At 36.3% G+C, this 25464-nt stretch overlaps 2 protein-coding genes and 1 long non-coding RNA gene across 6 annotated transcripts; 1 reads left to right on the forward strand and 2 right to left on the reverse strand.

Annotated features, from left to right (window-relative positions):
• Positions 1 to 939: 939 nt before the first annotated feature.
• LOC127506052 (uncharacterized) lies at positions 940 to 13358 on the reverse strand. 4 transcript variants are annotated; one of them, XM_051882184.1, is made up of 8 exons: positions 12977 to 13358; positions 11147 to 11195; positions 9883 to 9927; positions 8490 to 8708; positions 8130 to 8402; positions 6449 to 6730; positions 4172 to 4414; positions 940 to 3265 (listed from the first exon to the last, which is right to left on the reverse strand). In XM_051882184.1, the coding sequence occupies exons 2-8, from the start codon at positions 11178 to 11180 to the stop codon at positions 2805 to 2807; spliced, it is 1557 nt and encodes a 518-aa protein (XP_051738144.1). In that variant the 5' UTR covers positions 11181 to 11195; positions 12977 to 13358; the 3' UTR covers positions 940 to 2804. The 4 variants fall into 4 exon arrangements, with proteins under 4 accessions (XP_051738144.1, XP_051738147.1, XP_051738146.1 ...); XM_051882187.1 differs by lacking the exon at positions 12977 to 13358 and adding an exon at positions 12842 to 12857; XM_051882186.1 differs by lacking the exon at positions 12977 to 13358 and adding an exon at positions 11906 to 12369.
• Positions 4372 to 18707, forward strand: LOC127506100 (uncharacterized). Its single transcript, XR_007927909.1, has 2 exons — positions 4372 to 4508; positions 17978 to 18707. It is a non-coding gene; the product is annotated as an uncharacterized LOC127506100 (long non-coding RNA).
• On the reverse strand, positions 13960 to 24855 carry LOC127506047 (uncharacterized). Its single transcript, XM_051882174.1, has 7 exons — positions 24675 to 24855; positions 23738 to 23782; positions 22678 to 22896; positions 22320 to 22592; positions 20633 to 20914; positions 17641 to 17883; positions 13960 to 16602 (listed from the first exon to the last, which is right to left on the reverse strand). The coding sequence occupies exons 1-7, from the start codon at positions 24703 to 24705 to the stop codon at positions 16064 to 16066; spliced, it is 1632 nt and encodes a 543-aa protein (XP_051738134.1). The 5' UTR covers positions 24706 to 24855; the 3' UTR covers positions 13960 to 16063.
• Between the last annotated feature and the right edge of the window lie 609 nt (positions 24856 to 25464).

Raw genomic sequence — 25464 nt, forward strand, 5'->3', positions numbered from 1 at the left:
AGTATTTACATTTTAGTGTAATATAAATCAAGCAGATTCCATATGGAGTCTCTCTGAATAAATTAAGATAATCTAGTCACTTCTATCCCATCTAATCCCATCTATCTGTAGGACATTCCTGTAACGCATCACTGCAATTTTTCTTTTTGTTTTTCTTTGTTTCTTGAGGTTTGATTCCTTCGCATTTGTTCTATGTTGTGAAATGTGAATGTATATAAAAATGTGATAAAGCAACTTATTTATTATTGATTATTATTATAATTGCAGCAGCTGTTCAAAAACGTCAAAATCCTGATTTCATTGTACACATACTAAAACTACTGCTATATCATTGTTTATAATAGAAATTAATTTCTATGCATTTAATAGTTAATAGTTATTAAATAATTCATTTTGTGTGTGTGTGTGTATATTTATAATAGTAGTATTCTGGGAGTTCTTAAGCTACATTTAGGATCCACATTAATAATTTACGGTGTATTATTGTGATGCATGGAGTTAGGATCTGTTTGAAGGGGTCTGATTCTGCAATCCATAAATGATGGTCAAACTAAAAATGCAGACGTACGTTGTCAGGAAAAAGCAATGAATCCGTATCAGGTTACACCAGACAAAACTGACCACGGCTTAATTTATACACAATTTAATTTGAACACTTGGAATTACAAAAGATACTATACAAGGAACAGGAATTAACAGTGTATAATCACTGGCAAAAGCAAAATGACTAACCAATGAGTGAAACTAGGAACCCAAATCAATGCTGCAGTGACCTCTAGTGGTGAACTTCGACAGGAGCGGGTTTGATGATGAGCTCCAGTTTGCCCTTTAGTGGAGAAAGACTGAACTACAGTTGCATTGCAATATTGCATTCCGTTATAAAGCTGTTTATTGTGATATAGGCTACATCTTCAATTAAACAAACAGAAAATGCATTGCTTTTTGTAGTCTTAAAAATCCTTTATTAACACAACATAGGTTACAAAACAACGTGCATATATAAAATTATTTCAACCTGTAATAAAAACACTATAACTATAATTAAGCTCTGACAACAAACATTATGAAAGAATGAAATAGTATAAAAAATAAACAAGAATCCAAATGCATTTACATGAAGCTGGATGAGGCTGAGAATGACACTACTTGGAAAATCATTGCTTATATAATAAATGTATTGTTAAACCAGTGTAATTATTAAAAAGCTCAGAAATTAGTACATTTACTAATGATGTGTTAATGCTCTTCAGCCCCACAGATACACTTTAATATCATAAACTGTACAATCAATAACTATAACTTCACGCAGACATTCACAATAACTGATTCTGTGTATTTATGTGTGTTTAATTGCCTAAGGTGAATCTATATGTTGTGTGTGTTTGATGCTTATTTATGCGTGATGCTAATAGTATACATTCATAGCCTTGAGATTTCTGTGCTTTCCATCATTCAGCTTTATTGCACAAAACTAACTTTCCTTTTGTTATATAATTGTAGGCCTATCTGAATTCTCATAACTGCAAGAAAATGTCTAAACCTGTGAATGTGGATATGTAACTGTAATTTTGTGAACTTGTTTGTTGTGTTAATTGTATATATTTGTATGCTTATGTTTTCATATTACATATTTATTTCATTTCTTTCTTTACTTAGGCCTAGTATCAATCTCTTTCTTTGAAGGTGAAGTGCGTTATTTTTCGCCACTAACGCCTGGACCAAACTCACTGTAGATTGAGTCTGTAAAGTCAATCGAGCTAAAGTGGCGTTTCCGATCTTAACGGATTCTGGTCTGAATGTGAGTTTGCAGTGGATTGTCTGGGATCTTATGAAACACCGCCGGCGCACACACTTTTGAGGAGGTTTTTGACCAGAAAATGGAGGTTAAAAGTCATGTTCACTCTCCAGAGCATCTCTATGTATCCCAGAGATGAGGATATGAAAATTGATTTCATATTATTATTGTAACCTTCATTATATTAAAGGGATACCCCACCCAAAAAAAGAAAAATCTCTCATGGTTTATGCCGTCCCAGATCTATATCTATAATGAAGAAGTAACGGTCCGCTGTGTTTTCGTGGCATGTCTCGCACGCATTTCACTTTGCACTGACGTTTACCTCAAGAGTGAATCGTGTGACAGTTGGCTGGAAGCTATGGTCTAAAGTTAAAATATTAGTTTAAAAGTTTAAATATTAGTATTTCTCTCTCACACATATCGTTTAGCTTCAGAAGACATTGATTCATCAGCTGGGATCGTTTGGAATACCGTCGAGTTCACTTTGTGTGGTTTTTGAAGCATCATCTTCTGAGTCCCGGTAAAGGCTACATGCATTATATGGACTCAGAGATTATTTTCTTAAAATCTTCATGTTCATCTAAAGAAAGAAAGTCATACATCTGGGACAGCATGAGGGTGAGTAAACGATGAGAGAATTTTAATTTTGGGGTTGAGTATCCTGCACTCAATTAACTGTATTAACTATTTGCAAAGTTTTTTACCTTTATTGACTAATGCTGCCCTCACGTGCTATCGGATATTTGATAATTCCCACTTCTGAAGTTACAAGCTAATCGCGTTTAAGTTTCGAAAGGGGAGGGCGTTCCTGTGCTATTTTTACCTAGGAAACTTGTATTTACGATAATTCTGATAGCACGTGAAGGCAGCATAATTAGCTGTTTGGCTATTGGTTAACATTAATCTGATGCTTTTTCTTCCAGGTTCCTTCATTCTTTATCTTTGCTTGTCTGTTTCTTATTCTGTTGTCCGGCCTTCAGTTCTTCATATGGATTATCTTCTATTGTCACGGTCTCATAATCTTTGGCTTTCTGAGGAAGCTGCTCATACCCTCCCCCTGATTCTCCTGCTGGTGTTTTTGATTCAGCTGAACTGGTGTCTGGTACACCTCGGCTTTCACGTTCTTAAGAACCTCGAACCCACCTTGACCTTCACCCTGACTTTGACCTTCTCCAGGTCCTAGTGTGTGGTACACTGTCTCCTCCTGCTTCTTTTGTAGAGCTTCGTAACCACCCTCGCCCTTGTCCTTATCTGTGCTCTCGCCTAGTGTGTGGTAAACCGCCTGATCGGTGAGTTTAATTGCCTCATAGTCTCCACCTGTCTTCTTGTCTTTATCCTGATCGGTCGTCTGAACACTGCTTCCTCCACGTCTTCTGCACTTCAGTGCGACCAGCACCACCACGATCAACACCCCAAGAAAAAGAATTATAGCCACTATGATGGGCAGCACATTTACAGTTGGTGGAGCTATGAGAAAGAGAGAGGATGCGTTTTCATGCTAAAAATTAAAATGAGAAGTGGTGTGCTTGTAAAATCGTGAAGTGAAAGTGTCTGTAGTGCATTTATACATCAGTGCAGTCAACATGAATATGCAGGGAAAACAAAAGCGTTCATACAGCTCTGTGTGCATGTGTTTTGGCATGAAACTTTTAGGTGTCGCAGACACTTTTAGAACCGTTTCTGCAGTCGATTACCACAGAAAATAATTTAGACTCGTCCCTCAGCTTACATTAAACAAACAAATGTGATTTAGCAGGGTTATTATCATTGAAAGAAACAATTAAAAAATAATTAACTTGAAATAATAATTATTAATATTATAAAGCGACGAGAATACTTTTTGTGCACCAAAAGAACAAAATAACGACTTTTTAACAATATCTAGTGATGGCCGATTTCAAAACACTGCTTTGAATCATTTGTTTCGAATGTGTTGTTTGGAGTGCCAAAGTCACGTGATTTCAGCAGTTTGGCATTTTGATACGAGATCCGAATCACTGATTTGAAACAAAAGATTCGAAGCAGTGTTTTGAAATCGGCCATCACTAGATATTGTTGAAAAGTCATTAGTTTGTTTTTTTAGTGCACAAAAAGTATTCTCGTCGCTTTATAATATTAAGGTTGAACCACTGTAGTCACATGAACTGTTTTAAATATGTTTTGAGTTCCTTTCTAGAAGTTCTTGAGAAGTTTGGTGACATTGCTGGCAGTAGATGCCTCACTGAGCCATCGGATTTCATCAAAAATATTTTCATTTTTGGGTGAACTAACCCTTTAAAATAGTAATAAAAAAACTACAACAGAATTTTAATCACACTAACACTGGCTTATGGACATGAAGTCTAAGGTGTATGTGTGTATGTGTTTGAGTACCTCCGTAGCGGTAAACGTTGCTGAAGCGGGAGAAACCTTTCCCGCAGTACATCCGGCAGCTGTACAGTCCTTCTTTGTCCATCTCAAAATGCTGGCCATTTTCAGATAGATGTTGGCGTGCGAATGAGTCATCAAAGAGTGTGCGATACCAGCGGTAAGTTCTGCATTCGTCAGGACAGCCATTGCAGGAACACTGCAGTCTCGTACTGGATACTGAATCCACCGTAGTAGCAGGAGGTCCACCTGTACCACACACAAATATGACTTACAAAAGAATTGATTCAGTGGTTGTTCCTCTAACTCAGTTGGTAGCAAATGGACAGCAATGTTAGCTAAGGTCATAGGTTAAATTCCCATATGTATCCGGATTAGGATAAAAACATTTAACAAATGCATAAATGTAACTGCTCTGACAGATTCAGTGAGTAATTCGTTAGATTAGAGTCGTTCTGACTCATTCATTAAAAGAATTGACTCATAATGGTTATGCCGGTGAAGCTTATGCTTGCTTTTGCTGAAAATAACAAAAGAGAAGGATGTGATGGGTTGCTTTTAGTATTTTTATTTATTTTAGCTTGCTTTATCTTACTTGCAAATATCAAATTATCATCATTATACCCATATAATGTGTATTGTTTATAAAATTTTTGCTTAAATATATTGTCTTGTTATATTTAGGGGCCAAGCACCAAAGGTGGGATGGCACCTGTTGTATCTGTTGGCCTTCTTTTTCTTCTTCTTCTTCTTCTGCTCTGGGAGTCTATGGCAGCCCATAGAACCGCCTGCGGGAAAGTTATGAAATTTGGCACAATGATAGAAGACAGTCCCGTCATTAACTACAACAAATTTGGTGTCTCTAGATCAAACTTTCTAGCGCTACCACTTGTCCAAAGTTTCACTCATGTTTACACTAATAACTTTTGAACCATAAGGGTTAGAAACGTTTTTCCTCTGATTCTTAGGCTCAATACAATTCGAATGCACCCTATGACATCATTTTCTGCCATGAAACTTTCCCTGCCAAATTTTCCCACCCAAAAAAATACTTTTTCGAACTCCTCCTACTTAGACGGTTGCTGCGATTTTAGTGAAAATCAAATCAGATCATCTTATGCTGGCAAAAAGTTATCAAAAGCTTTTGATAAACCCAACCATTCTCGAATAACGCGCAAACAAATTCGAAGAAAAGCATGCCAAATTGGACGCAAGGCTATATCTCCGCATCATTTTAGCGTAATCTGACCAAACTTGGTACATGTCATCACAAGCATGACCTGAGACTACATGCTCTGTTTCAGCACAGCCCCACCTACTGGTCTGGAGATAGAAAAAATACTTCCGAAAGGTTTGGCCAAAAATTATAAAACTGGTCTTGTTAGATTCAGGGCAGCATGCCGAGTTGAATGATATTCAATTTTACCATATTGGCCATTTTGCATTTTGTAGCAAAATGTTGTATTTTTTGATTGCATTAGTGTATCATTACAAAACTCGGTATGGGTCATCAGCACAATGCCCTGAAGGAGACAGAAAAGTTTCGAGACAGTGCCGCCTAGTGGTGAAGTCAAATATTCATATGCTCATAACTTTTGATGTGGTTGACTTATTTTCATCTCCTTAGATTCCTTAATCCTTGCCGAGTCCAACGATACATAACATGCCAGGTTTTGCCTTATGGTTTGTGCAAAGTTGCGATTTAACATTAAAACAACATTTGCGAATATCTTCAAAACTATTAGTCAGATCGAGACAAAACCACGATTGGAAATTCGGAAACATAGGTCATTGTCTACATGGTAAAGCCCAAATGGCAAAATTTTGTCATGAATGGGTCATTTTTTTGTACTCATACATATACATGTCTATAACTCCTAAACAAAATGAGATATTTTAACCAAATTGTACACACTTATTTACTGGCACTCTCTGAGGACATTTGAAAAATGTGTTGGGATTGCGCCTGTTGGTGGCGCGATAACAACAAAATATTAAATCGCCACTAACTACAATAAAGTATATGCAATAAAATGCAGTATATTCTGATGATTTTACTTCTTTCTTGCTTCTTTGTGCTTGGCCCCTTAATGGCTGCTTGCAGTTATATTTTTCATTATTATATAAAGTACTGCATGGCACCCTTACATATATTAAGGAATGCTATGGTACCATGTCCAGAAATACTTTCTAGTACTTTTTTTTTTGTTTTGTTAGTACATGCAATATTAGTAGTTGTGTATAAACGAAGGCGTGAGGTAATGCAATTATTGTAGTGTTTACCTATAACTTTTAACTCCTGGGCATCAGAATCTCCTTCCTGCCGGGCAGCATCTGCACTGATGTGGCTGTACCTGTAGGTGGCGTGGCAGCTGTACTTGCCGGTATGATCTTCTGTGGCTTTGGTGATGATGTACGTGTCTTTCATTTCGTTTGGGATTGTCTTATTATCCTTATAGAACACGACATTTTCCACCTTTCCTCCACCCCAGACTGCACACCTGAGATCCACTCTCTCCCCCATCAGTGCAGGAACGGCCGGAGGCTCCAACATCACCCTGAGCTCTGAGAGACACAGAGACAGAACACAGGTCAGACGACACATCCATCATCTAATGCTGCGAGGAACTGATGCTTCATTTAAACATCCCATCAAATTAAAGATAGCTTTGAATTCATGTCTATTAGCTTTGAACTCATCTATATGCTAATGCACAAGTGAAACCTGACAAACTTTTAGCAGATTTAAAGTTACAGTCTTTTTGTTCTGGGAAAACAGACCAAAATATACTGATGACGTCATGTTGCACTCACAGGCGTATTAAAATTTCTGTCTAATCAAATGCTCTCTAGAATGAGAACCAAGTATCAAATCATAGTGTTACTGAAATAAGCTATTGGCTGTTGAAGAAAAAGGGATGTGAGGTGTCCTTTTCTCAACATCTGAGAATCAATTTCCATTTGCTCTGCAATTTAGTCTCATGGCTGTTTATGAGCCATTGATATTTTGAAGATATTGTTTGTAAAAAATGTTTTAAAATGAGGACCAGAATTGAGGAGTCAGAAATTAATTATTGTGAAAATAAGATTGTGGACTTTGTATATTTAGCTGTTTATCTCTGTGAGTTTAATCTTGACGAACAAATTCAGTGTACTCTAACATCACTTTCTTAACATGTTTATTAGCATGCAAGTCTGATGGGAACTAGCTGACAACTTGTGGTCAGAAAGAGTTTTCCAGGAAAGACAGCAGTTTGCATTGAAAAGTGGATTACAAATGCAACATAAGATGTGCGATCACTGTGTGTAATATTAATGCAGTCCCTTCTTTTGTAAATGTGTTTGACTTAGTTTTACCAGAATTAATGATTTTATGATAATCGTATGATAATGTGAATTTCTTTTATATGTTTGTTTTAAAAAATGTCTCAAAGTTTATTTGTCCATACAGTTATAGTCAGCAGAGTCTGGTGTTGTTTTGGACCCCAATGGCTTTCATTGCATGGACACAAAAAGTAAAAAATATCTCCTGTTTTCCACAGAAGAAAGAAAATCATACAGTTTTGGAACTACATGAAAGTGAATATTTAAAGGGATAGTTCATCAAAAAATTAAAATTCCGTCATCATTTATTCAGCCTCAAATTGTTCCAAACCTGTATGAATTTCTTTCCTCTGTTGAACACAAAAGATGATATTTTGAAGAATATGGGTAACTAAACAGTTGATAGGCCCCTTTGACTTCCATATAGTATTATTGTTCCCATACTATGGAAGTCAATGGGGCCCATCAATTGTTTGGTTACCCATATTCTTCAAAATGTCTTCTTTTGTGTTCAGCAGAAGAAAGAAATTCAAACAGGTTTAAAACAACTTGAGATCACAGAATTTTCATTTTTGGGTGAACTATCCCTTTAACTACACAGGTGATCTGAAATACAACAGGAGAAAGAAGGAGTAGTCACCTGTCATTTTCAGCGTCACTGCATTGCTTCGTTGTGTACCCTTCTTGCACCAGAAAGTGGCTCGTTTTGCCTCTTTTAATTCTGCAAATATAACAGCCCTCTTCATCTTCTCATCAACAGTGGGTACTATTTTGAAGCCGCTCTCTCCCCGCAACACAAAACACACCCAGTCCTTCGGATCATCGTCCACCTGCAGCACCAGGTTTCTTCCATCGCCTTTGGTCATCACAGCGCCACCTATAGATGGAGAGAGCTGAGCGTGAGGCTCCAGCTCTGAAAGAGAGAGAGATTATGAGAAACAGCAGGAGGAACATATGATCGTGAGGGAACGTTTAGTGTCATTTAGGATGGTGTTCATACCCAGGACAGTGAGATTGTACTTGCTGCTCTTTGATCCGCCCTGCTCACATTCGTACTCCCCGCTGTTTTTTGATGTCACTGCTGTAAGAAGCATTAAAGGATCCTGATGTGAATGTTTTACACCATTAATGAACCATTTTATCGTTCCAGCCCATCCTTTACAGATCAGAGTGACGTCATCTCCAACAAACACATCTGGGAACCTCGGCAGGGAAGACACTGAGAGAAAGAAAACAGACACTTAAGAGACGCGTCTTCTGTAACGCCAGGTTGTCTGACTACTGTTGTGAAATATGATTGATTGATTGATTGATTGATTGACAATAATTAAAAACCTCAGTGATTTATTGCTGTGTACTCAACAAAAAATATATTTGGAGTAATTGGAAAAGTTTTCTTACTGGAATGGACATTTAAAAGGTGTATTTATACATTTATTAAAAAAGTTATAATATAGCTTTTTATTTTCGTCCTCTCTCAGACTCTTAAGGTGATGATACACGGCCCGTGCTTCATCACCTTAAGAGTCTGAGAGGGGATGAAAATAAAAATAAACACGGGGCAAACACGGGGCAACTTTTTGAGCAGTGTTGCTAGGCAGTTTTGCCGAGCGATGTTGCTTGGGCACTTTCCCATTGAGAATGGGCAAAAAATTTCGATTTAAAGTATCCAGATAGAAATTTGCCCATTTTCAATAGTGTCCAAACAACATTGCTCTGCAAAATTGCCCGGCAACATTGCTCAAAAAGTTGCCCTGTGTAGCATCACCTTTAGAATTAAATGAGTTTTTTTTTTTTTTTTTGCTTGATTTAAAAAGTCACAATATAACTTCATTTCCACCCTTTTAAATAAATTAGCTGTTTTCTTTTTTCTGTTTTTTATTTAAGGGCTTCAGTTTTTCTGTCGAGTTCAGTGTAGTTTTTGACTGTCTAATCGATGTGAAATGTGATCAGGGAATCTTGTTAAAAATAAACTTGAGCTGCTGGTTTCTAACATTCAGATTCCTTCGGAGGATCTGCATATCTTACAAAATGATCTGATTTGGTCTTCAGCGGACACACCCTGCGTTGTTTACTTGGACATTCTTGAGGAACCACAACAGCTACTTTGGACCAGGTCGGAGCTTCATTATAAATGACCCTCAGTTGAGGTACTTCATACACGCTAGACATGTAAACGTACTGACGCTAGAAACATCAGGATACTGGTTTGGGTGAAGTGATGAGGTCTTCTGCATTAAAGAACTGCAGATCTGCATTTGTTTTTGCTTAATGCTGTGCTTATAATAGATTTGATATAATCTTAATTATGATGTTTTGTTGTTTTAAGGATCAGGCTGATGTAACATTTCAGTTGCTCTGGTCTTGTGCACAATGAAAATGTGTGTATTTACCTGTTGGATTTTGTCCGTTGTCTTCTCTTATGAGAGCCAACAACACTGTGACATGGAAAGATAAATCAGATTATTTCTGGACTGAGAATCTACATCTTTAATTTTAATTTGCAGCTTCATTGACAATGAAATGAGACTGCTGCACACAGTCAGTTTTGGGTTAATCGTGACTCAAGAGTCGCTGGCCTGTTGTGTTTTCAGTGTTCGTGTCCAAAATCCAGATAATCCATGACCACACCATTTAAGATGTATTCCAGTAAATTTGTCTTTCATTACAACTTGTTCCGTAAGTCTTGATTCTTATTTGTCAATTGCAACATTCGTTGGTAAAATATTTCTGAATATTGACCAGAACATGCTGTATAAACTTTTTGGGTCTGAGACCACTATCGGCATAGTAAAATAAAACCTGCAGCTGTAGGTTGCAAGCCTAAATTAAATCTGTTTATCATATAAGTAATCGAGTCTCCCTCGAAAATCTCTTGATTAACTTTTTAAAGCGTCAGTGTGGTAGTCGGGTAGCTGTCTATGGAGGGACAGAAAGCTCTCAGATTTCATCAAAAAGATCTTCATTTGTGTTCCGAAGATGAACAAAAGTCTACGGATTTGGAACGACATGAGTAATTAATGACAGAATTTTCATTTTTGGTGAACTATCCCTTTAATGAGTTTTGTTTTTCCTTCACATTTAATTTTTTTAATAAAATATTTTCCTCATATTTTGATTGTTTAATACATATATTTAAAAAGAATGCAACATAGAAGCATTTTGAATACATTTTAATGCATAACATTAATTTACTGCTATTTAATACTTTTTCTGGCTTCTGTCAAACTTTCATTTCATATTTTGAAATGATGTGCTGATATTGTGCATCATAAATTGTGCAAAATATTGGCTATAAATACAACAACTATTTGATAATAAGCCTTTCAGAAATATCTTTGTAAAAAATTGGCAGTGTTACGCAAATCTGTGTAACAAAATTATCATATTAGTGCAAATATCACCCAAAATAATATAATTTGAATTTCTGTGAAGTTTGCTATGAAGTTGGATCATTTTTGGAAAATCATTCATCATTTAATGTCAGTATATTAACCAGACAAACAAAGCTCATTCAATGATTTGCTTCTTCTGTTGCATGAAAACTGCAAACTGGTTGATTTTAATTAAACTTCAGCATGAATGTAGCAAATATCAACAGAAACCCGTTGCACAGAATCAGAAAATAAGATGATTTGCATAAACTCGTGTTTTTACCTGATAGTGTCAGCAGAGACCTCATGTCCATCATCCGAACCGAGCCACGCTGTCCGTCCGTCAGAAAGAGAAATTTGTGGAAGTGGAGTTTAACAATAAACAAAATAAAAAAAATAATAAAAAAAATTCAATAGGTAATTATATTTCAGGTGTTTACAAATTCAAAACTGTCCAAAAACATGATTGTGACATGAACTTTGACTATTCTGTAATCTAATTTAAGTCACAGAGCCATATTTCTTTGAACAAATTGTCCAAATGACAGATTGTCATGTGGCTTCAAACAACAAACAAAACAATCAAAAAATTCAGTTAGTCAACTGTAAAAGCATTAATTTGATCCAGATCAATATCCCATTCAATCCATTGTTGGTTAAGAACTGGAGGAATCTCATCATCCCAGCTGTAACTTGTTCTGCATGATTCCTGTAAAATGAGTTTGACAGGAAGGTACCCTAAAGAATCCTAGACTAAGCTGATCAACGACAAAATCCCACGGTCACGTCTACTATGCATTCGCTCTTTACAGACAGTCTTGAAACTGAAAGTGTCTGTCTGCACACACCTAGAGCCCTTCCCATCAGCAGTTAAACTCAGACCAAGTTAAGCCCACTGATATTATTTGATCTGCCTTGCTCTGGAATGGATTGTCAGACCTCACATCTGTTTCTGTCCCACTGTGTCAGATGGAAACTACCTTTGTGACAACAAAGAGCAGCCAGTCCATAGAGTAAAATTCTTGTAAACATTGTTGATTACCTCTACATCAAAACTGTGCAGTATTCCATAGAGCAAAGCATGCACAGTTTGGTTTTGAAGCTGCTCCAAATAAATAACATTGTGTTACATCACCATTGGGCCACCACAGGAAACACAGAAAGTCTTTATCTTCATCAGAGGCAACTGGCTCTAAACTGGTCTAAACCTTGAGTTGACTGACTGTTTAAAGAAGTTCCTTTGAATTCTGCTCCACCGAACTTACCATTAGAGGGGTGGTACCCTAATGATGGGGAACGTACCAAACCTTACCAGCACCTCCTTTCCAATTGTTCCTTTGTTTCCTTGATTTTTTTTTTTTTTTTTTTTAAGATTCTGAATTGGCATCAAGTGGATCTCTTTCCACCTCCACATGACTGCTCACACTCATTGGGAAGATGATTTGGATTTAGTAGAGCCAGACCTGTGTCTGTAACTGTACACCGAGTTTCAGTGTTAGTAATGCTATAGGGTTGATTTCCTTTGTTGTTTCAGCCACTCATTGACAATAGCAGGAAACTCTACCCACAGCGATTTGGCTTTAAACCATGTTTCATGGTTTTCTCTCTTCTTTGGATAATAAAACTATGGATTCTTTTGCTTCTTTGCAGAGGGTTTTGAACTTCTCGAAGGTGCTTTTAACCTCACTTTCAAAGTCTATGCTAATCTTGAGATCATTATCTTTTTAAGATGTGACGCTTTTTCAAACTAGGACTTTCTCAGTTTTTGCAACATATCAAGTTTAAGCAACAGCGCTTTTTAGTTCGCTTGGAACCATGAGTTTCATTTTCATCTGTTATTTTTAGGCTTCAATAAACACTTTCTACTGCTTGTCTACATCATATACATAAACACAAGCTTAACAGACATTGCCACACATTCGAACATGAACAAGATAAATCATAACAATTCCCTTTTTTTTTTAAAGAGTGTGCGCACCTTTTTTAAATAGCTGTGTAAGTTTGTCAGGTCGAGCTTCACAATGTTGTCGCAATATTCCTTAATGTTCCACCGCTTGTGCAGTCCGTTAATAAAGAAATAGAGACGTCTTTGTGCTTTTGTGCTACTCCTTACCTTATGCAGCTCTCCTATATTCAGCAGCAATCCACAGTGATACTCCACAAACTATGGAAGCTTGTTCCCTCCGTGGGAAAAAAAAGAAGAAAAAAAAGTAGGCTATTTTTTCCTCTGAAGTGCAACTCGCTATTTCCTCCTGCAGGTCAGCCAACTTGTCCAGTAGTCTCCAATATGATCCAGTTCAGTCCATCGATCATGAAGACTTAAATCCCAACAAATTAAAACCAGCTACCATTACGGTCAAACCTTGATTTTGTAGACTTTCAACTGAGCTAATGATGAAAGAATTTACATTTTAGTGTAATATAAATCAAGCAGATTCCATATGGAGTCTCTCTGAATAAATGAAGATAATCTAGTCACTTCTATCCCATCTAATCCCATCTATCTGTAGGACATTCCTGTAACGCATCACTGCAATTTTTCTTTTTGTTTCTCTTTGTTTCTTGAGGTTTGATTCCTTCGCATTTGTTCTATGTTGTGAAATGTGAATGTATATAAAAATGTGATAAAGCAACTTTAAACTAAATAAAAAAATAGTGGTGTGAATTTACCTAAACATTCCCTACATCTCTAAACCACTAAATTTATTATTGATTATTATTATAATTGCTGCAGCTGTTCAAATAGGTCAAAAGGTCAAAATCCTGATTTCATTGTACACATACTAAAACTACTGCTATATCATTGTTTATAATAGAAATTAATTTCTATGCATTTAATAGTTAATAGTTATTAAATAATTCATTTTGTGTGTGTGTGTGTATATTTACAATAGTAAGTATTCTGGGAGTTCTTAAGCTACATTTAGGATCCACATTAATAATTTACGGTGTATTATTGTGATGCATGGAGTTAGGATCTGTTTGAAGGGGTCTGATTCTGCAATCCATAAATGATGGTCAAACTAAAAATGCAGACGTACGTTGTCAGGAAAAATGAATCCGTATCAGGTTACACCAGACAAAACTGACCACGGCTTAATTTATACACAATTTAATTTGAACACTTGGAATTACAAAAGATACTATACAAGGAACAGGAATTAACAGTGTATAATCACTGGCAAAAGCAAAATGACTAACCAGTGAGTGAAACTAGGAACCAAAATCAATCCTGCAGTGACCTCTAGTGGTGAACTTCGACAGGAGCGGGTTTGATGATGAGCTCCAGTTTGCCCTTTAGTGGAGAAAGACTGAACTACAGTTGCATTACAATATTGCATTCCGTTATAAAGCTGTGATTATTTTGATATAGGCTACATCTTCAATTAAACAAACAGAAAATGCATTGCTTTTTGTAGTCTTAAAAATCCTTTATTAAAACAAAATAGGTTATAAAACAACGTGCATATATAAAATTATTTCAACCTGTAATAAAAACACTATAACTATAATTAAGCTCTGACAACAAACATTATGAAAGAATGAAATAGTATAAAAAATAAACAAGAATCCAAATGCATTTACATGAAGCTGGATGAGGCTGAGAATGACACTACTTGGAAAATCATTGCTTATATAATAAATGTATTGTTAAACCAGTGTAATTATTAAAAAGCTCAGAAATTAGTACATTTACTAATGATGTGTTAATGCTCTTCAGCCCCACAGATACACTTTAATAGCATAAACTGTACAATCAATAACTATAACTTCACGCAGACATTCACAATAACTGATTCTGTGTATTTATGTGTGTTTAATTGCCTAAGGTGAATCTATATGTTGTGTGTGTTTGATGCTTATTTATGCGTGATGCTAATAGTATACATTCATAGCCTTGAGATTTCTGTGCTTTCCATCATTCAGCTTTATTGCACAAAACTAACTTTCCTTTTGTTATATAATTGTAGGCCTATCTGAATTCTCATAACTGCAAGAAAATGTCTAAACCTGTGAATGTGGATATGTAACTGTAATTTTGTGAACTTGTTTGTTGTGTTAATTGTATATATTTGTATGCTTATGTTTTCATATTACATATTTATTTCATTTCTTTCTTTACTTAGGCCTAGTATCAATCTCTTTCTTTGAAGGTGAAGTGCGTTATTTTTCGCCACTAACGCCTGGACCAAACTCACTGTAGATTGAGTCTGTAAAGTCAATCGAGCTAAAGTGGCGTTTCCGATCTTAACGGATTCTGGTCTGAATGTGAGTTTGCAGTGGATTGTCTGGGATCTTATGAAACACCGCCGGCGCACACACTTTTGAGGAGGTTTTTGACCAGAAAATGGAGGTTAAAAGTCATGTTCACTCTCCAGAGCATCTCTATGTATCCCAGAGATGAGGATATGAAAATTGATTTCATATTATTATTGTAACCTTCATTATATTAAAGGGATACCCCACCCAAAAAAAGAAAAATCTCTCATGGTTTATGCCGTCCCAGATCTATATCTATAATGAAGAAGTAACGGTCTGCTGTGTTTTCGTGGCATGTCTTGCACGCATTTCACTTTGCACTGACGTTTACCTCAAGAGTGAATCGTGTGACAGTTGGCTGGAAGCTATGGTCTAAAGTTAAAATATTAGTTTAAAAGTTTAAATATTAGTATTTCTCTCTCACACATATCTTTTAGCTTCAGAAGACATTGATTCATCAGCTGGGATCGTTTGGAATACCGTTGAGTTCACTTTGTGTGGTTTTTGAAGCGTCATCTTCTGAGTCCCGGTAAAGGCTACATGCATTATATGGACTCACAGAGATTATTTTCTTAAAATCTTCATGTTCATCTAAAGAAAGAAAGTCATACATCTGGGACAGCATGAGGGTGAGTAAACGATGAGAGAATTTTAATTTTGGGGTCGAGTATCCTGCACTCAATTAACTGTATTAACTATTTGCAAAGTTTTTTACCTTTATTGACTAATGCTGCCCTCACGTGCTATCGGATATTTGATAATTCCCACTTCTGAAGTTACGAGCTAATCGCGTTTAAGTTTCGAAAGGGGAGGGCGTTCATGTGCTATTTTTACCTAGGAAACTTGTATTTACGATAATTCTGATAGCACGTGAAGGCAGCATAATTAGCTGTTTGGCTATTGGTTAACATTAATCTGATGCTTTTTCTTCCAGGTTCCTTCATTCTTTATCTTTGCTTGTCTGTTTCTTATCCTGTTGTCCGGCCTTCAGTTCTTCATATGGATTATCTTCCACTGTCACGGTCTCATAATCTTTGGCTTTCTGAGGAAGCTGCTCATACCCTCCCTCTGATTCTCCTGCTGGTGTTTTTGATTCAGCTGAACTCAGTGTCTGGTACACCTCGGCTTTCACGTTCTTAAGAGCCTCGTACCCACCTTGACCTTCACCCTGACTTTGACCTTCTCCAGGTCCTAGTGTGTGGTACACTGTCTCCTCCTGCTTCTTTTGTAGAGCTTCGTAACCACCCTCGCCCTTGTCCTTATCTGTGCTCTCGCCTAGTGTGTGGTAAACCGCCTGATCGGTGAGTTTAATTGCCTCATAGTCTCCACCTGTCTTCTTGTCTTTATCCTGATCGGTCGTCTGAACACTGCTTCCTCCACGTCTTCTGCACTTCAGTGCGACCAGCACCACGATCAACACCCCAAGAAACATCAGAATTGCAGCCACCATGATGGGCAGCACATTTACAGTTGGTGGAGCTATGAGAAAGAGAGAGGATGCGTTTTCATGCTAAAAATTAAAATGAGAAGTGGTGTGCTTGTAAAATCGTGAAGTGAAAGTGTCTGTAGTGCATTTATACATCAGTGCAGTCAACATGAATATGCAGGGAAAACAAAAGCGTTCATACAGCTCTGTGTGCATGTGTTTTGGCATGAAACTTTTAGGTGTCGCAGACACTTTTAGAACCGTTTCTGCAGTCGATTACCACAGAAAATAATTTAGACTCGTCCCTCAGCTTACATTAAACAAACAAATGTGATTTAGCAGGGTTATTATTGAAAAACATTAAAAATAATTAACTTGAAATAAAATAAATGTTAACTGGAATTAAAAATTAAACTTGCTATTTTATTTCAATAAGTTGCCAAAGCAACATTTCTAACTAATTACATAAAAACTAATAAAAATGACAAAAACACTACAAAATTGCTAAAACTTTAAAATTGAAATGAAAACAAAATGTAAACCTAAAAACAAATTTAAAGGATTAGTTCACCCAAAAATGAAAATTATATCATTAAATACTCATATCTATACTCATATCATAAATACTATATCATTTAATGCTCAGTGAGGCATCTATTGCCAGCAATGCCACTGAACTTCTCAAGGTCCAGAAAGGAACTCAAAACATATTTAAAACTGTTCATGTGACTACAGTGGTTCAACCTTAATATTATATTATGTAGTCACATGAACAGTTTTAAATATGTTTTGAGTTCCTTTCTGGACCTTGAGAAGTTCAGTGGCATTGCTGGCAATAGATGCCTCACTGAGCCATTGGATTTCATCAAAAATATCTTAATTTGTGTTCCGAAGATGAACGAAGGTCTTACGGGTGTAGGACGACATGAGGGTGAGGAATAAATTACAATATTTTCATTTTTGGGTGAACTAACCCTTTAAAATAGTAATAAAAAAACTGTAACAGAATTTTAATCACACTAAACACTGGCTTATGGACATGAAGTCTAAGGTGTGTGTGTGTGTGTGTGTGTGTGTGTGTGTTTGAGTACCTCCGTAGCGGTAAACGTTGCTGAAGCGGGAGAAACCTTTCCCGCAGTACATCCGGCAGCTGTACAGTCCTTCTTTGTCCATCTCAAAATGCTGGCCATTTTCAGATAGATGTTGGCGTGCGAATGAGTCATCAAAGAGTGTGCGATACCAGCGGTAAGTTCTGCATTCGTCAGGACAGCCATTGCAGGAACACTGCAGTCTCGTACTGGATACTGAATCCACCGTAGTAGCAGGAGGTCCACCTGTACCACACACAAATATGACTTACAAAAGAATTGATTCAGTGGTTGTTCCTCTAACTCAGTTGGTAGCAAACGGACAGCAATGTTAGCTAAGGTCATGGGTTAAATTCCCATATGTATCTGGATTAGGATAAAAACATTTAACAAATGCATAAATGTAACTGCTCTGACAGATTCAGTGAGAAATTCTTTAAATTAGAGTCGTTCTGACTCATTCATTAAAAGAATTGACTCATAATGGCTATGCCGGTGAAGCTTATGCTTGCTTTTGCTGAAAATAACAAAAGAGAAGGATGTGATGGGTTGCTTTTAGTATTTTTATTTATTTTAGCTTGCTTCATCTTACTTGCAAATATCAAATTATCATCATTATACCCATATAATGTGTATTGTTTATAAAATTTTTGCTTAAATATATTGTTATATTTAGGGGCCAAGCACCAAAGGTGGGATGGCACCTGTTGTATCCATTGGCGTTCTTCTTCTTCTTCTGCTCTGGGAGTCTATGGCAGCCCATAGAACCGCCTGCGGGAAAGTTACAAAATTTGGCACAATAATAGAAGACAGTCCCGTCATTAACTACAGCAAATTTGGTGTCTCTAGATCAAACTTTCTAGTGCCACTTGTCCAAAATTTCACTCATGTTTACGCTAATAACTTATAACAAAACTCCAACTACTCTGGGTAAGAGGCTGTTATAAATCTGAAATTTGGGTGGACTCAATAACTAACCATAAACATAAATTAGACAGTTTGAAACCAAGCAATTAAGTATCATGAATAGTTTATATATCATATGAAAGTATAGCACCAAAAACCAACAACTGAACAAACAAAAAAACAAAAAAATACCAAATCTTTGAATCAAATAGAAATGAAGAATTAATTCAGATAAGGAGTTATATTGGGAGTATGATGACTGCAAGACAATTTGTTAAAGATTGTCAGTTGATGAAATTGTCCCTTGTAGTTGAGGTAAAGCAAAAATCCGTGCATGTAGAAAAATCCAAGAAGAAAAAGAACCCCCAAAAATCTATCAAAAAATCACATAGAAAGAAGTTGATTTTAATCCTTGCGTGCAAAATCCCACAGGATCCACAAGTGATGCCAACAAAGTTCAGGATAGAACAGAAATCCACTTGATCTCTGCTTCCAATGAATTACACCATAATTCACATAAAATGTTCAAGAAGTCCTTTTCGATTGAGCAGGAAACCAAAAGTTTCTCAATCAGGACATCTTGACTTGAGACGGTGCAGCAGGCAAGCCATGCTTCCCTCCGCTCAAACAAATCTGTCTTCCTCTACTACGTACCTGGATTTAAAACCTCATACTTGAGTATACTAGCGCCCCCTTTTGGTGCGTAGTAGAAAACCATAACAGACTTGTGTCTGTTATAAACTTTTGAACCATAAGGGTTAGAAACAATTTTTTGAATGCACCCTATGACGTCATTTTCCACCATGAAACTTTTCCTGCCAATTTTTTTTTTCTTTGATGGTTCCTCCAATTTTAATGAAAATCAAATCAGATAATCTTATGCTGGCAAAAAGTTATCAAAAGATTTTTGATAAACCCAACCATTCTCGAATAACGCGCAAACAAATTCAAAGAAGAGCATGCCAAATTGGACGCAAGGCTATATCTCCACATCACTTTAGCGTAATCTGACCAAACTTGGTACATGTCATCACAAGCATGACCTGAGGCTACATGCTCTGTTTCGACACAGCGCCACCTACTGGTCTGGAAATAGCAAAAATACTTCCGAACGGTTTGGCCAAAAATTATAAAACTGGTCTTGTTAGATTCAGGGCAGCGTGCCGAGTTGAATGATATCCAACTTTACCATATCGGCCATTTTGGGCGTCGACCATTTTGCATTTTGTAGCAAAATGCTGTATTTTTTGAACGCATTAGCGTATCATTACAAAACTCGGTATGGGTCATCAGCACAATGCCCTGAAGGAGACAGAGAAGTTTCGAGACAGCGCCACCTAGTGGTGAAGTCAAATATTCATATGCTCATAACTTTTGATGTGGTTGACTTATTTTCATCTCCTTAGATTCCTTAATCCTTGCCGAGTCCAACATTACATAACATGCCAGGTTTTGCCTTATGGTTTGTGCAATGTTGTGATTTAGCATTAAAACAAAGTTTGTGAATATCTTCGAAACTGTTAGTCTAATCGAGACTAAATAACCATAGGAAATTTGGAAACATAGTTCATTGTCTACACGGTAAAGCCCAAATGCCAAAATGTTGATAGTAATTGGCAAAAATTGCAATCAAAGTCATGCAAGGGTCATTTTTTATGTACTCAACCATATACATGTCTATAACTCCTAAATGAAATGAGATTTTTCACCAAATTTGACACATTTATGATCACACTCTGAGGACACATAAAAAAAAGTGTTGGGATTGCACCTGTTGGTGGTGCTATAACAACAAAATATTAAATTGCCACTAACTACAATAAAGTATATGTAATAAAATGCTATATTTTACTGATGATTTTACTTCTTTCTTGCTACTTTGTGCTTGGCCCCTTAATGGCTGCTTGCAGTTATATTTTTCATTATTATATAAAGTACTGCATGGCACCCTTACATATATTAAGGAATGCTATGGTACCATGTCCATAATACTTTCTAGTACTATTTTTTTTTTTTTTGTTAGTACATGCAATATTAGTAGTTGTGTATAAATGAAGGCGTGAGGTAATGCAGTTCTTGTAGTGTTTACCTATAACTTTTAACTCCTGGGCATCAGAATCTCCTTCCTGCCGGGCAGCATCTGCACTGATGTGGCTGTACCTGTAGGTGGCGTGGCAGCTGTACTTGCCGGTATGATCTTCTGTGGCTTTGGTGATGATGTACGTGTCTTTCATTTTGTTTGGGATTGTCTTATTATCCTTATAGAACACGGCATTTTCCACTTTCCCTCCACCCCAGACTGCACACCTGAGATCCACTCTCTCCCCCATCAGTGCAGGAACGGCCGGAGGCTCCAACATCACCCTGAGCTCTGAGAGACACAGAGACAGAACACAGGTCAGACGACACATCCATCATCTAATGCTGCGAGGAACTGATGCTTCATTTAAACATCCCATCAAATTAAAGATAGCTTTGAATTCATGTCTATTAGCTTTGAACTCATCTATATGCTAATGCACAAGTGAAACCTGACAAACTTTTAGCAGATTTAAAGTTACAGTCTTTTTGTTCTGGGAAAACAGACCAAAATATACTGATGACGTCATGTTGCACTCACAGGCGTATTAAAATTTCTGTCTAATCAAATGCTCTCTAGAATGAGAACCAAGTATCAAATCATAGTGTTACTGAAATAAACTACAAGCTATTGGCTGTTGAAGAAAAAGGGATGTGAGGTGTCCTTTTCTCAACATCTGAGAATCAATTTCCATTTGCTCTGCAATTTAGTCTCATGGCTGTTTATGAGCCATTGATATTTTGAAGATATTGTTTGTAAAAAAAAATTTAAAATGAGGACCAGAATTGAGGAGTCAGAAATTAATTATTGTGAAAATAAGATTGTGGACTTTGTATATTTAGCTGTTTATCTCTGTGAGTTTAATCTTGACGAACAAATTCAGTGTACTCTAACATCACTTTCTTAACATGTTTATTAACATGCAAGTCTGATGGGAACTAGCTGACAACTTGTGGTCAGAAAGAGTTTTCCAGGAAAGACAGCAGTTTGCATTGAAAAGTGGATTACAAATGCAACATAAGATGTGCGATCACTGTGTGTAATATTAATGCAGTCCCTTCTTTTGTAAATGTGTTTGACTTAGTTTTACCAGAATTAATGATTTTATGATAATCGTATGATAATGTGAATTTCTTTTATATGTTTGTTTTAAAAAATGTCTCAAAGTTTATTTGTCCATACAGTTATAGTCAGCAGAGTCTGGTGTTGTTTTGGACCCCAATGGCTTTCATTGCATGGACACAAAAAGTAAAAATATCTCCTGTTTTCCACAGAAGAAAGAAAATCATACAGTTTTGGAACTACATGAAAGTGAATATTTAAAGGGATAGTTCATCAAAAAATTAAAATTCCGTCATCATTTATTCAGCCTCAAATTTTTCCAAACCTGTGTGAATTTCTTTCCTCTGTTGAACACAAAAGATGATATTTTGAAGAATATGGGTAACTAAACAGTTGATAGGCCCCTTTGACTTCCATATAGTATTTTTGTTCGCATACTATGGAAGTCAATGGAGCCCATCAATTGTTTGGTTACCCATATTCTTCAAAATGTCTTCTTTTGTGTTCAGCAGAAGAAAGAAATTCAAACCGGTTTAAAACAACTTGAGATCACAGAATTTTCATTTTTGGGTGAACTATCCCTTTAACTACACAGGTGATCTGAAATACAACAGGAGAAAGAAGGAGTAGTCACCTGTCATTTTCAGCGTCACCGCATTACTTCGTTGTGTACCCTTCTTGCACCAGAAAGTGGCTCGTTTTGCCTCATTTAATTCTGCAAATATAACAGCCCTCTTCATCTTCTCATCAACAGTGGGTACTATTTTGAAGCCGCTCTCTCCCCGCAACACAAAACACACCCAGCCCTTCGGATCATCGTCCACCTGCAGCACCAGGTTTCTTCCATCGCCTTTGGTCATCACAGCGCCACCTATAGATGGAGAGAGCTGAGCGTGAGGCTCCAGCTCTGAGAGAGAGAGATTATGAGAAACAGCAGGAGGAACATATGATCGTGAGGGAACGTTTGGTGTCGTTTAGGATGGTGTTCATACCCAGGACAGTGAGTTTGTACTTGCTGCTCTTTGATCCGCCCTGCTCACATTCGTACTCCCCGCTGTTTTTTGATGTCACTGCTGTAAGAAGCATTAAAGAATCCTGATGTGATTGTTCTACACCATTAATGAACCATTTTATCGTTCCAGCCCCTCCTTTACAGATCAGAGTGACGTCATCTCCAACAAACACATCTGGGAACCTCGGCAGGGAAGACACTGAGAGAAAGAAAACAGACACTTAAGAGACGCGTCTTCTGTAACGCCAGGTTGTCTGACTACTTTACTGTTGTGAAATATGATTACAGTAACTAAAATTGAAATAATTTAAAACCATGGTGATTTAGTGCTGTGTGCTCAACAAATATAATAATTGGAAACATTTGAAATGGACTGTAAAAGGTGCATTTATTTATTAATTTATTTATACATTTACACATTTATTTATTTATGCGTTTATAAATGCATAAATAAATAATTTATGCTCTTATTTATGCATTTATTTGGAAAAATATACCTTTTCATCAGATTTCTTTGCTTTATTTAAAATGGCATGATGTAGCTTTTCACCATTTTCACCCTGTTTTTTAACTTTTTTTTTTTTGCTGTTTTTTATTTAAGGGCTTCAGTTTTTCTGTCGAGTTCAGTGTAGTTTTTGACTGTCTAATCGATGTGAAATGTGATCAGGAAATCTTGTTAAAAATAAACTTGAGCTGCTGGTTTCTAACATTCAGATTCCTTCGGAGGATCTGCATATCTTACAAAATGATCTGATGCGTTTTATTATTAATTAGGAGTCAGGCTGTTCGGTCTTTAGCGGACACACCCTGCAGCGTTTACTTGGACCTTCTCGGGGAACTACAACAGAAACTACTCTGGATCAGGTTGGAGCTTCATTATAAATGACCCACAGTTGTGGTACTTCATACACGCTAGACGTGTAAACATGTACTGATGCTAGAAACATCAGGATACTGGTTTGGGTGAAGTGATGCTTATAATAGATTTGATAGTATGTTAAGTTGCTCTGGTCTTGTGTGCAATGAAAATGTGTATTTACCTGTTAGATTTTGTCCGTTGTCTTCTCTTATGAGAGCCAACAACACTGTGACATGGAAAGATAAATCAGATTATTAATAATAACTAAAAATCTACATCTTTAATTTTAATTTGCAGCTTCATTGACATTGAAATGAGACGGCTGCACACAGTCAGTTTTGGGTTAATCGTGACTCAAGAGTCGCTGGCCTGTTGTGTTATCAGTGTTCGTGCCCAAAATCCAGATAATCCATGAGCACACCATGATGTCATTTAAGATGTATTTCTGTACATCAGGACACATTGTGTAATATATATATATATATATATATATATATTACACATAAATATAAAAAATTAGGCATTAATCAATTGACAAAATACATATTTTAAGTATAAATAATTAATTTGTAATTTATAAGAAATATTACATTAGAAAAGAATGAAAAAAGCATTTTCACTAATATTCTTTGACTTTTGAATACATTTTAAATCATACATTGCTATTTAATACCCTCAAACTTTCATTTCTCATTTTGAAATTATATGCTGATATTGTGCATCATAAATTAAGCAAAACATTCATTACAAAAGTAGTTTTGAAAGTAGTTTTTGCATATCTTTCAAAATATCTTTGTAAAAAGTTGTTTGTGGTGGTGTAATGCAAATCTGTGTTACAAAATTATTATATTAGTGCAAACATAACCAAAAATAATATAAGTTTGCAATGAAATTTGATCATTTTTGGATAATTGTTAACATTTATCATCATTTAATGTTAATATATTTACCAGACAAACAATGCTCATTAAATAATTTGCCTCTTATCTGTTGCATGAAAACTGCAAACTGGCTGATTTGAATTAGACTTCAACATTTTACGTCAAGAATTAGTCAAATCATCCCATTACACAGAATCAGATAATAAGATGATGCTGCATAATCTCTTGTGTTTTTACCTGTCAGTGTCAGCAGAGACCTCATGTCCATCAGTCGTACCGAGATATGCTGTCCGTCTGTCAGAATGAGAAGTATGACTGTCTGATGGACAGAAAGATGAACCGCATGTAGAAATTTGAGGAAGTGGAGAAAAAGTGGCTTATCAGCTATACTGCATTCAAGCTCAGCTGAGTATGTGTGCATGTATGTGTGTGCACAGTTCAATTGTTTTAGTTTTTTTTTTTTCTCTTATGATGATTAGAGAAGTGTCTGCCACACCTTTCAGTCACACTGAGTCAGCAGTGTTTTTAACAGCTCATTTCAGCTGAGTGTTTGTGTTCAAGCATGCAGTGTTGCTATCAATGTGCAGTTTGGTTATCAGGCATTGCTATTTACAGAACGTGTGAAGTCATGGTCATGTAGATGGTCAGTGATGAAGAACAACTGGGAGGCTCAATCACAAAATAAGTGTGAAAGATAGATGCATGACTCATTTCGTTTTTTAAGTTTTAAGATATATTTTTTTCTAATTAAGATAAGTACACTTTGTCTAATTAGTCTATAGATTGTAAAACAACTATTCACTTAAGATTGTGCATTCATTTTTAGTTTATCAACAATTCTGTTTCTGCCCACAGAGAATATTTAGGATATTGCAGAATATTGTTTTTATCAACGTCAAAAATTCAGGTTAAAAATCATATGAATCTATAACTTGGGTACTTTCTTGTCTTATTTAGCATTTTTATCCATTTTTGCATTCATATGTTCATGTTAAAAGCTCACGTGGTATGACAAGTAATTTTTAGA

Source organism: Ctenopharyngodon idella, chromosome 23 (assembly GCF_019924925.1).
Source record: "Ctenopharyngodon idella isolate HZGC_01 chromosome 23, HZGC01, whole genome shotgun sequence".
NCBI lineage: Eukaryota > Metazoa > Chordata > Actinopteri > Cypriniformes > Xenocyprididae > Ctenopharyngodon > Ctenopharyngodon idella.

Excerpts from the sequence above, each read along its gene's own strand:
- LOC127506047 (XM_051882174.1), bottom strand. The coding sequence starts at position 24,705 with ATGGACATGAGGTCTCTGCTGACACTGACAG. Across the intron at positions 23,783-24,674 it reads GTCTCTGCTGACACTGACAG|TGTTGTTGGCTCTCATAAGA; the intron begins GTAAAAACACAA and ends TCCATGTCACAG. Across the intron at positions 16,603-17,640 it reads CAACGTTTACCGCTACGGAG|CTCCACCAACTGTAAATGTG; the intron begins GTACTCAAACAC and ends TCTTTCTCATAG.
- LOC127506052 (XM_051882184.1), bottom strand. The coding sequence starts at position 11,180 with ATGATGGACATGAGGTCTCTGCTGACACTATCAG. Across the intron at positions 8,403-8,489 it reads GTACAATCTCACTGTCCTGG|AGCTGGAGCCTCACGCTCAG; the intron begins GTATGAACACCA and ends TCTCTCTTTCAG. Across the intron at positions 3,266-4,171 it reads CAACGTTTACCGCTACGGAG|CTCCACCAACTGTAAATGTG; the intron begins GTACTCAAACAC and ends TCTTTCTCATAG.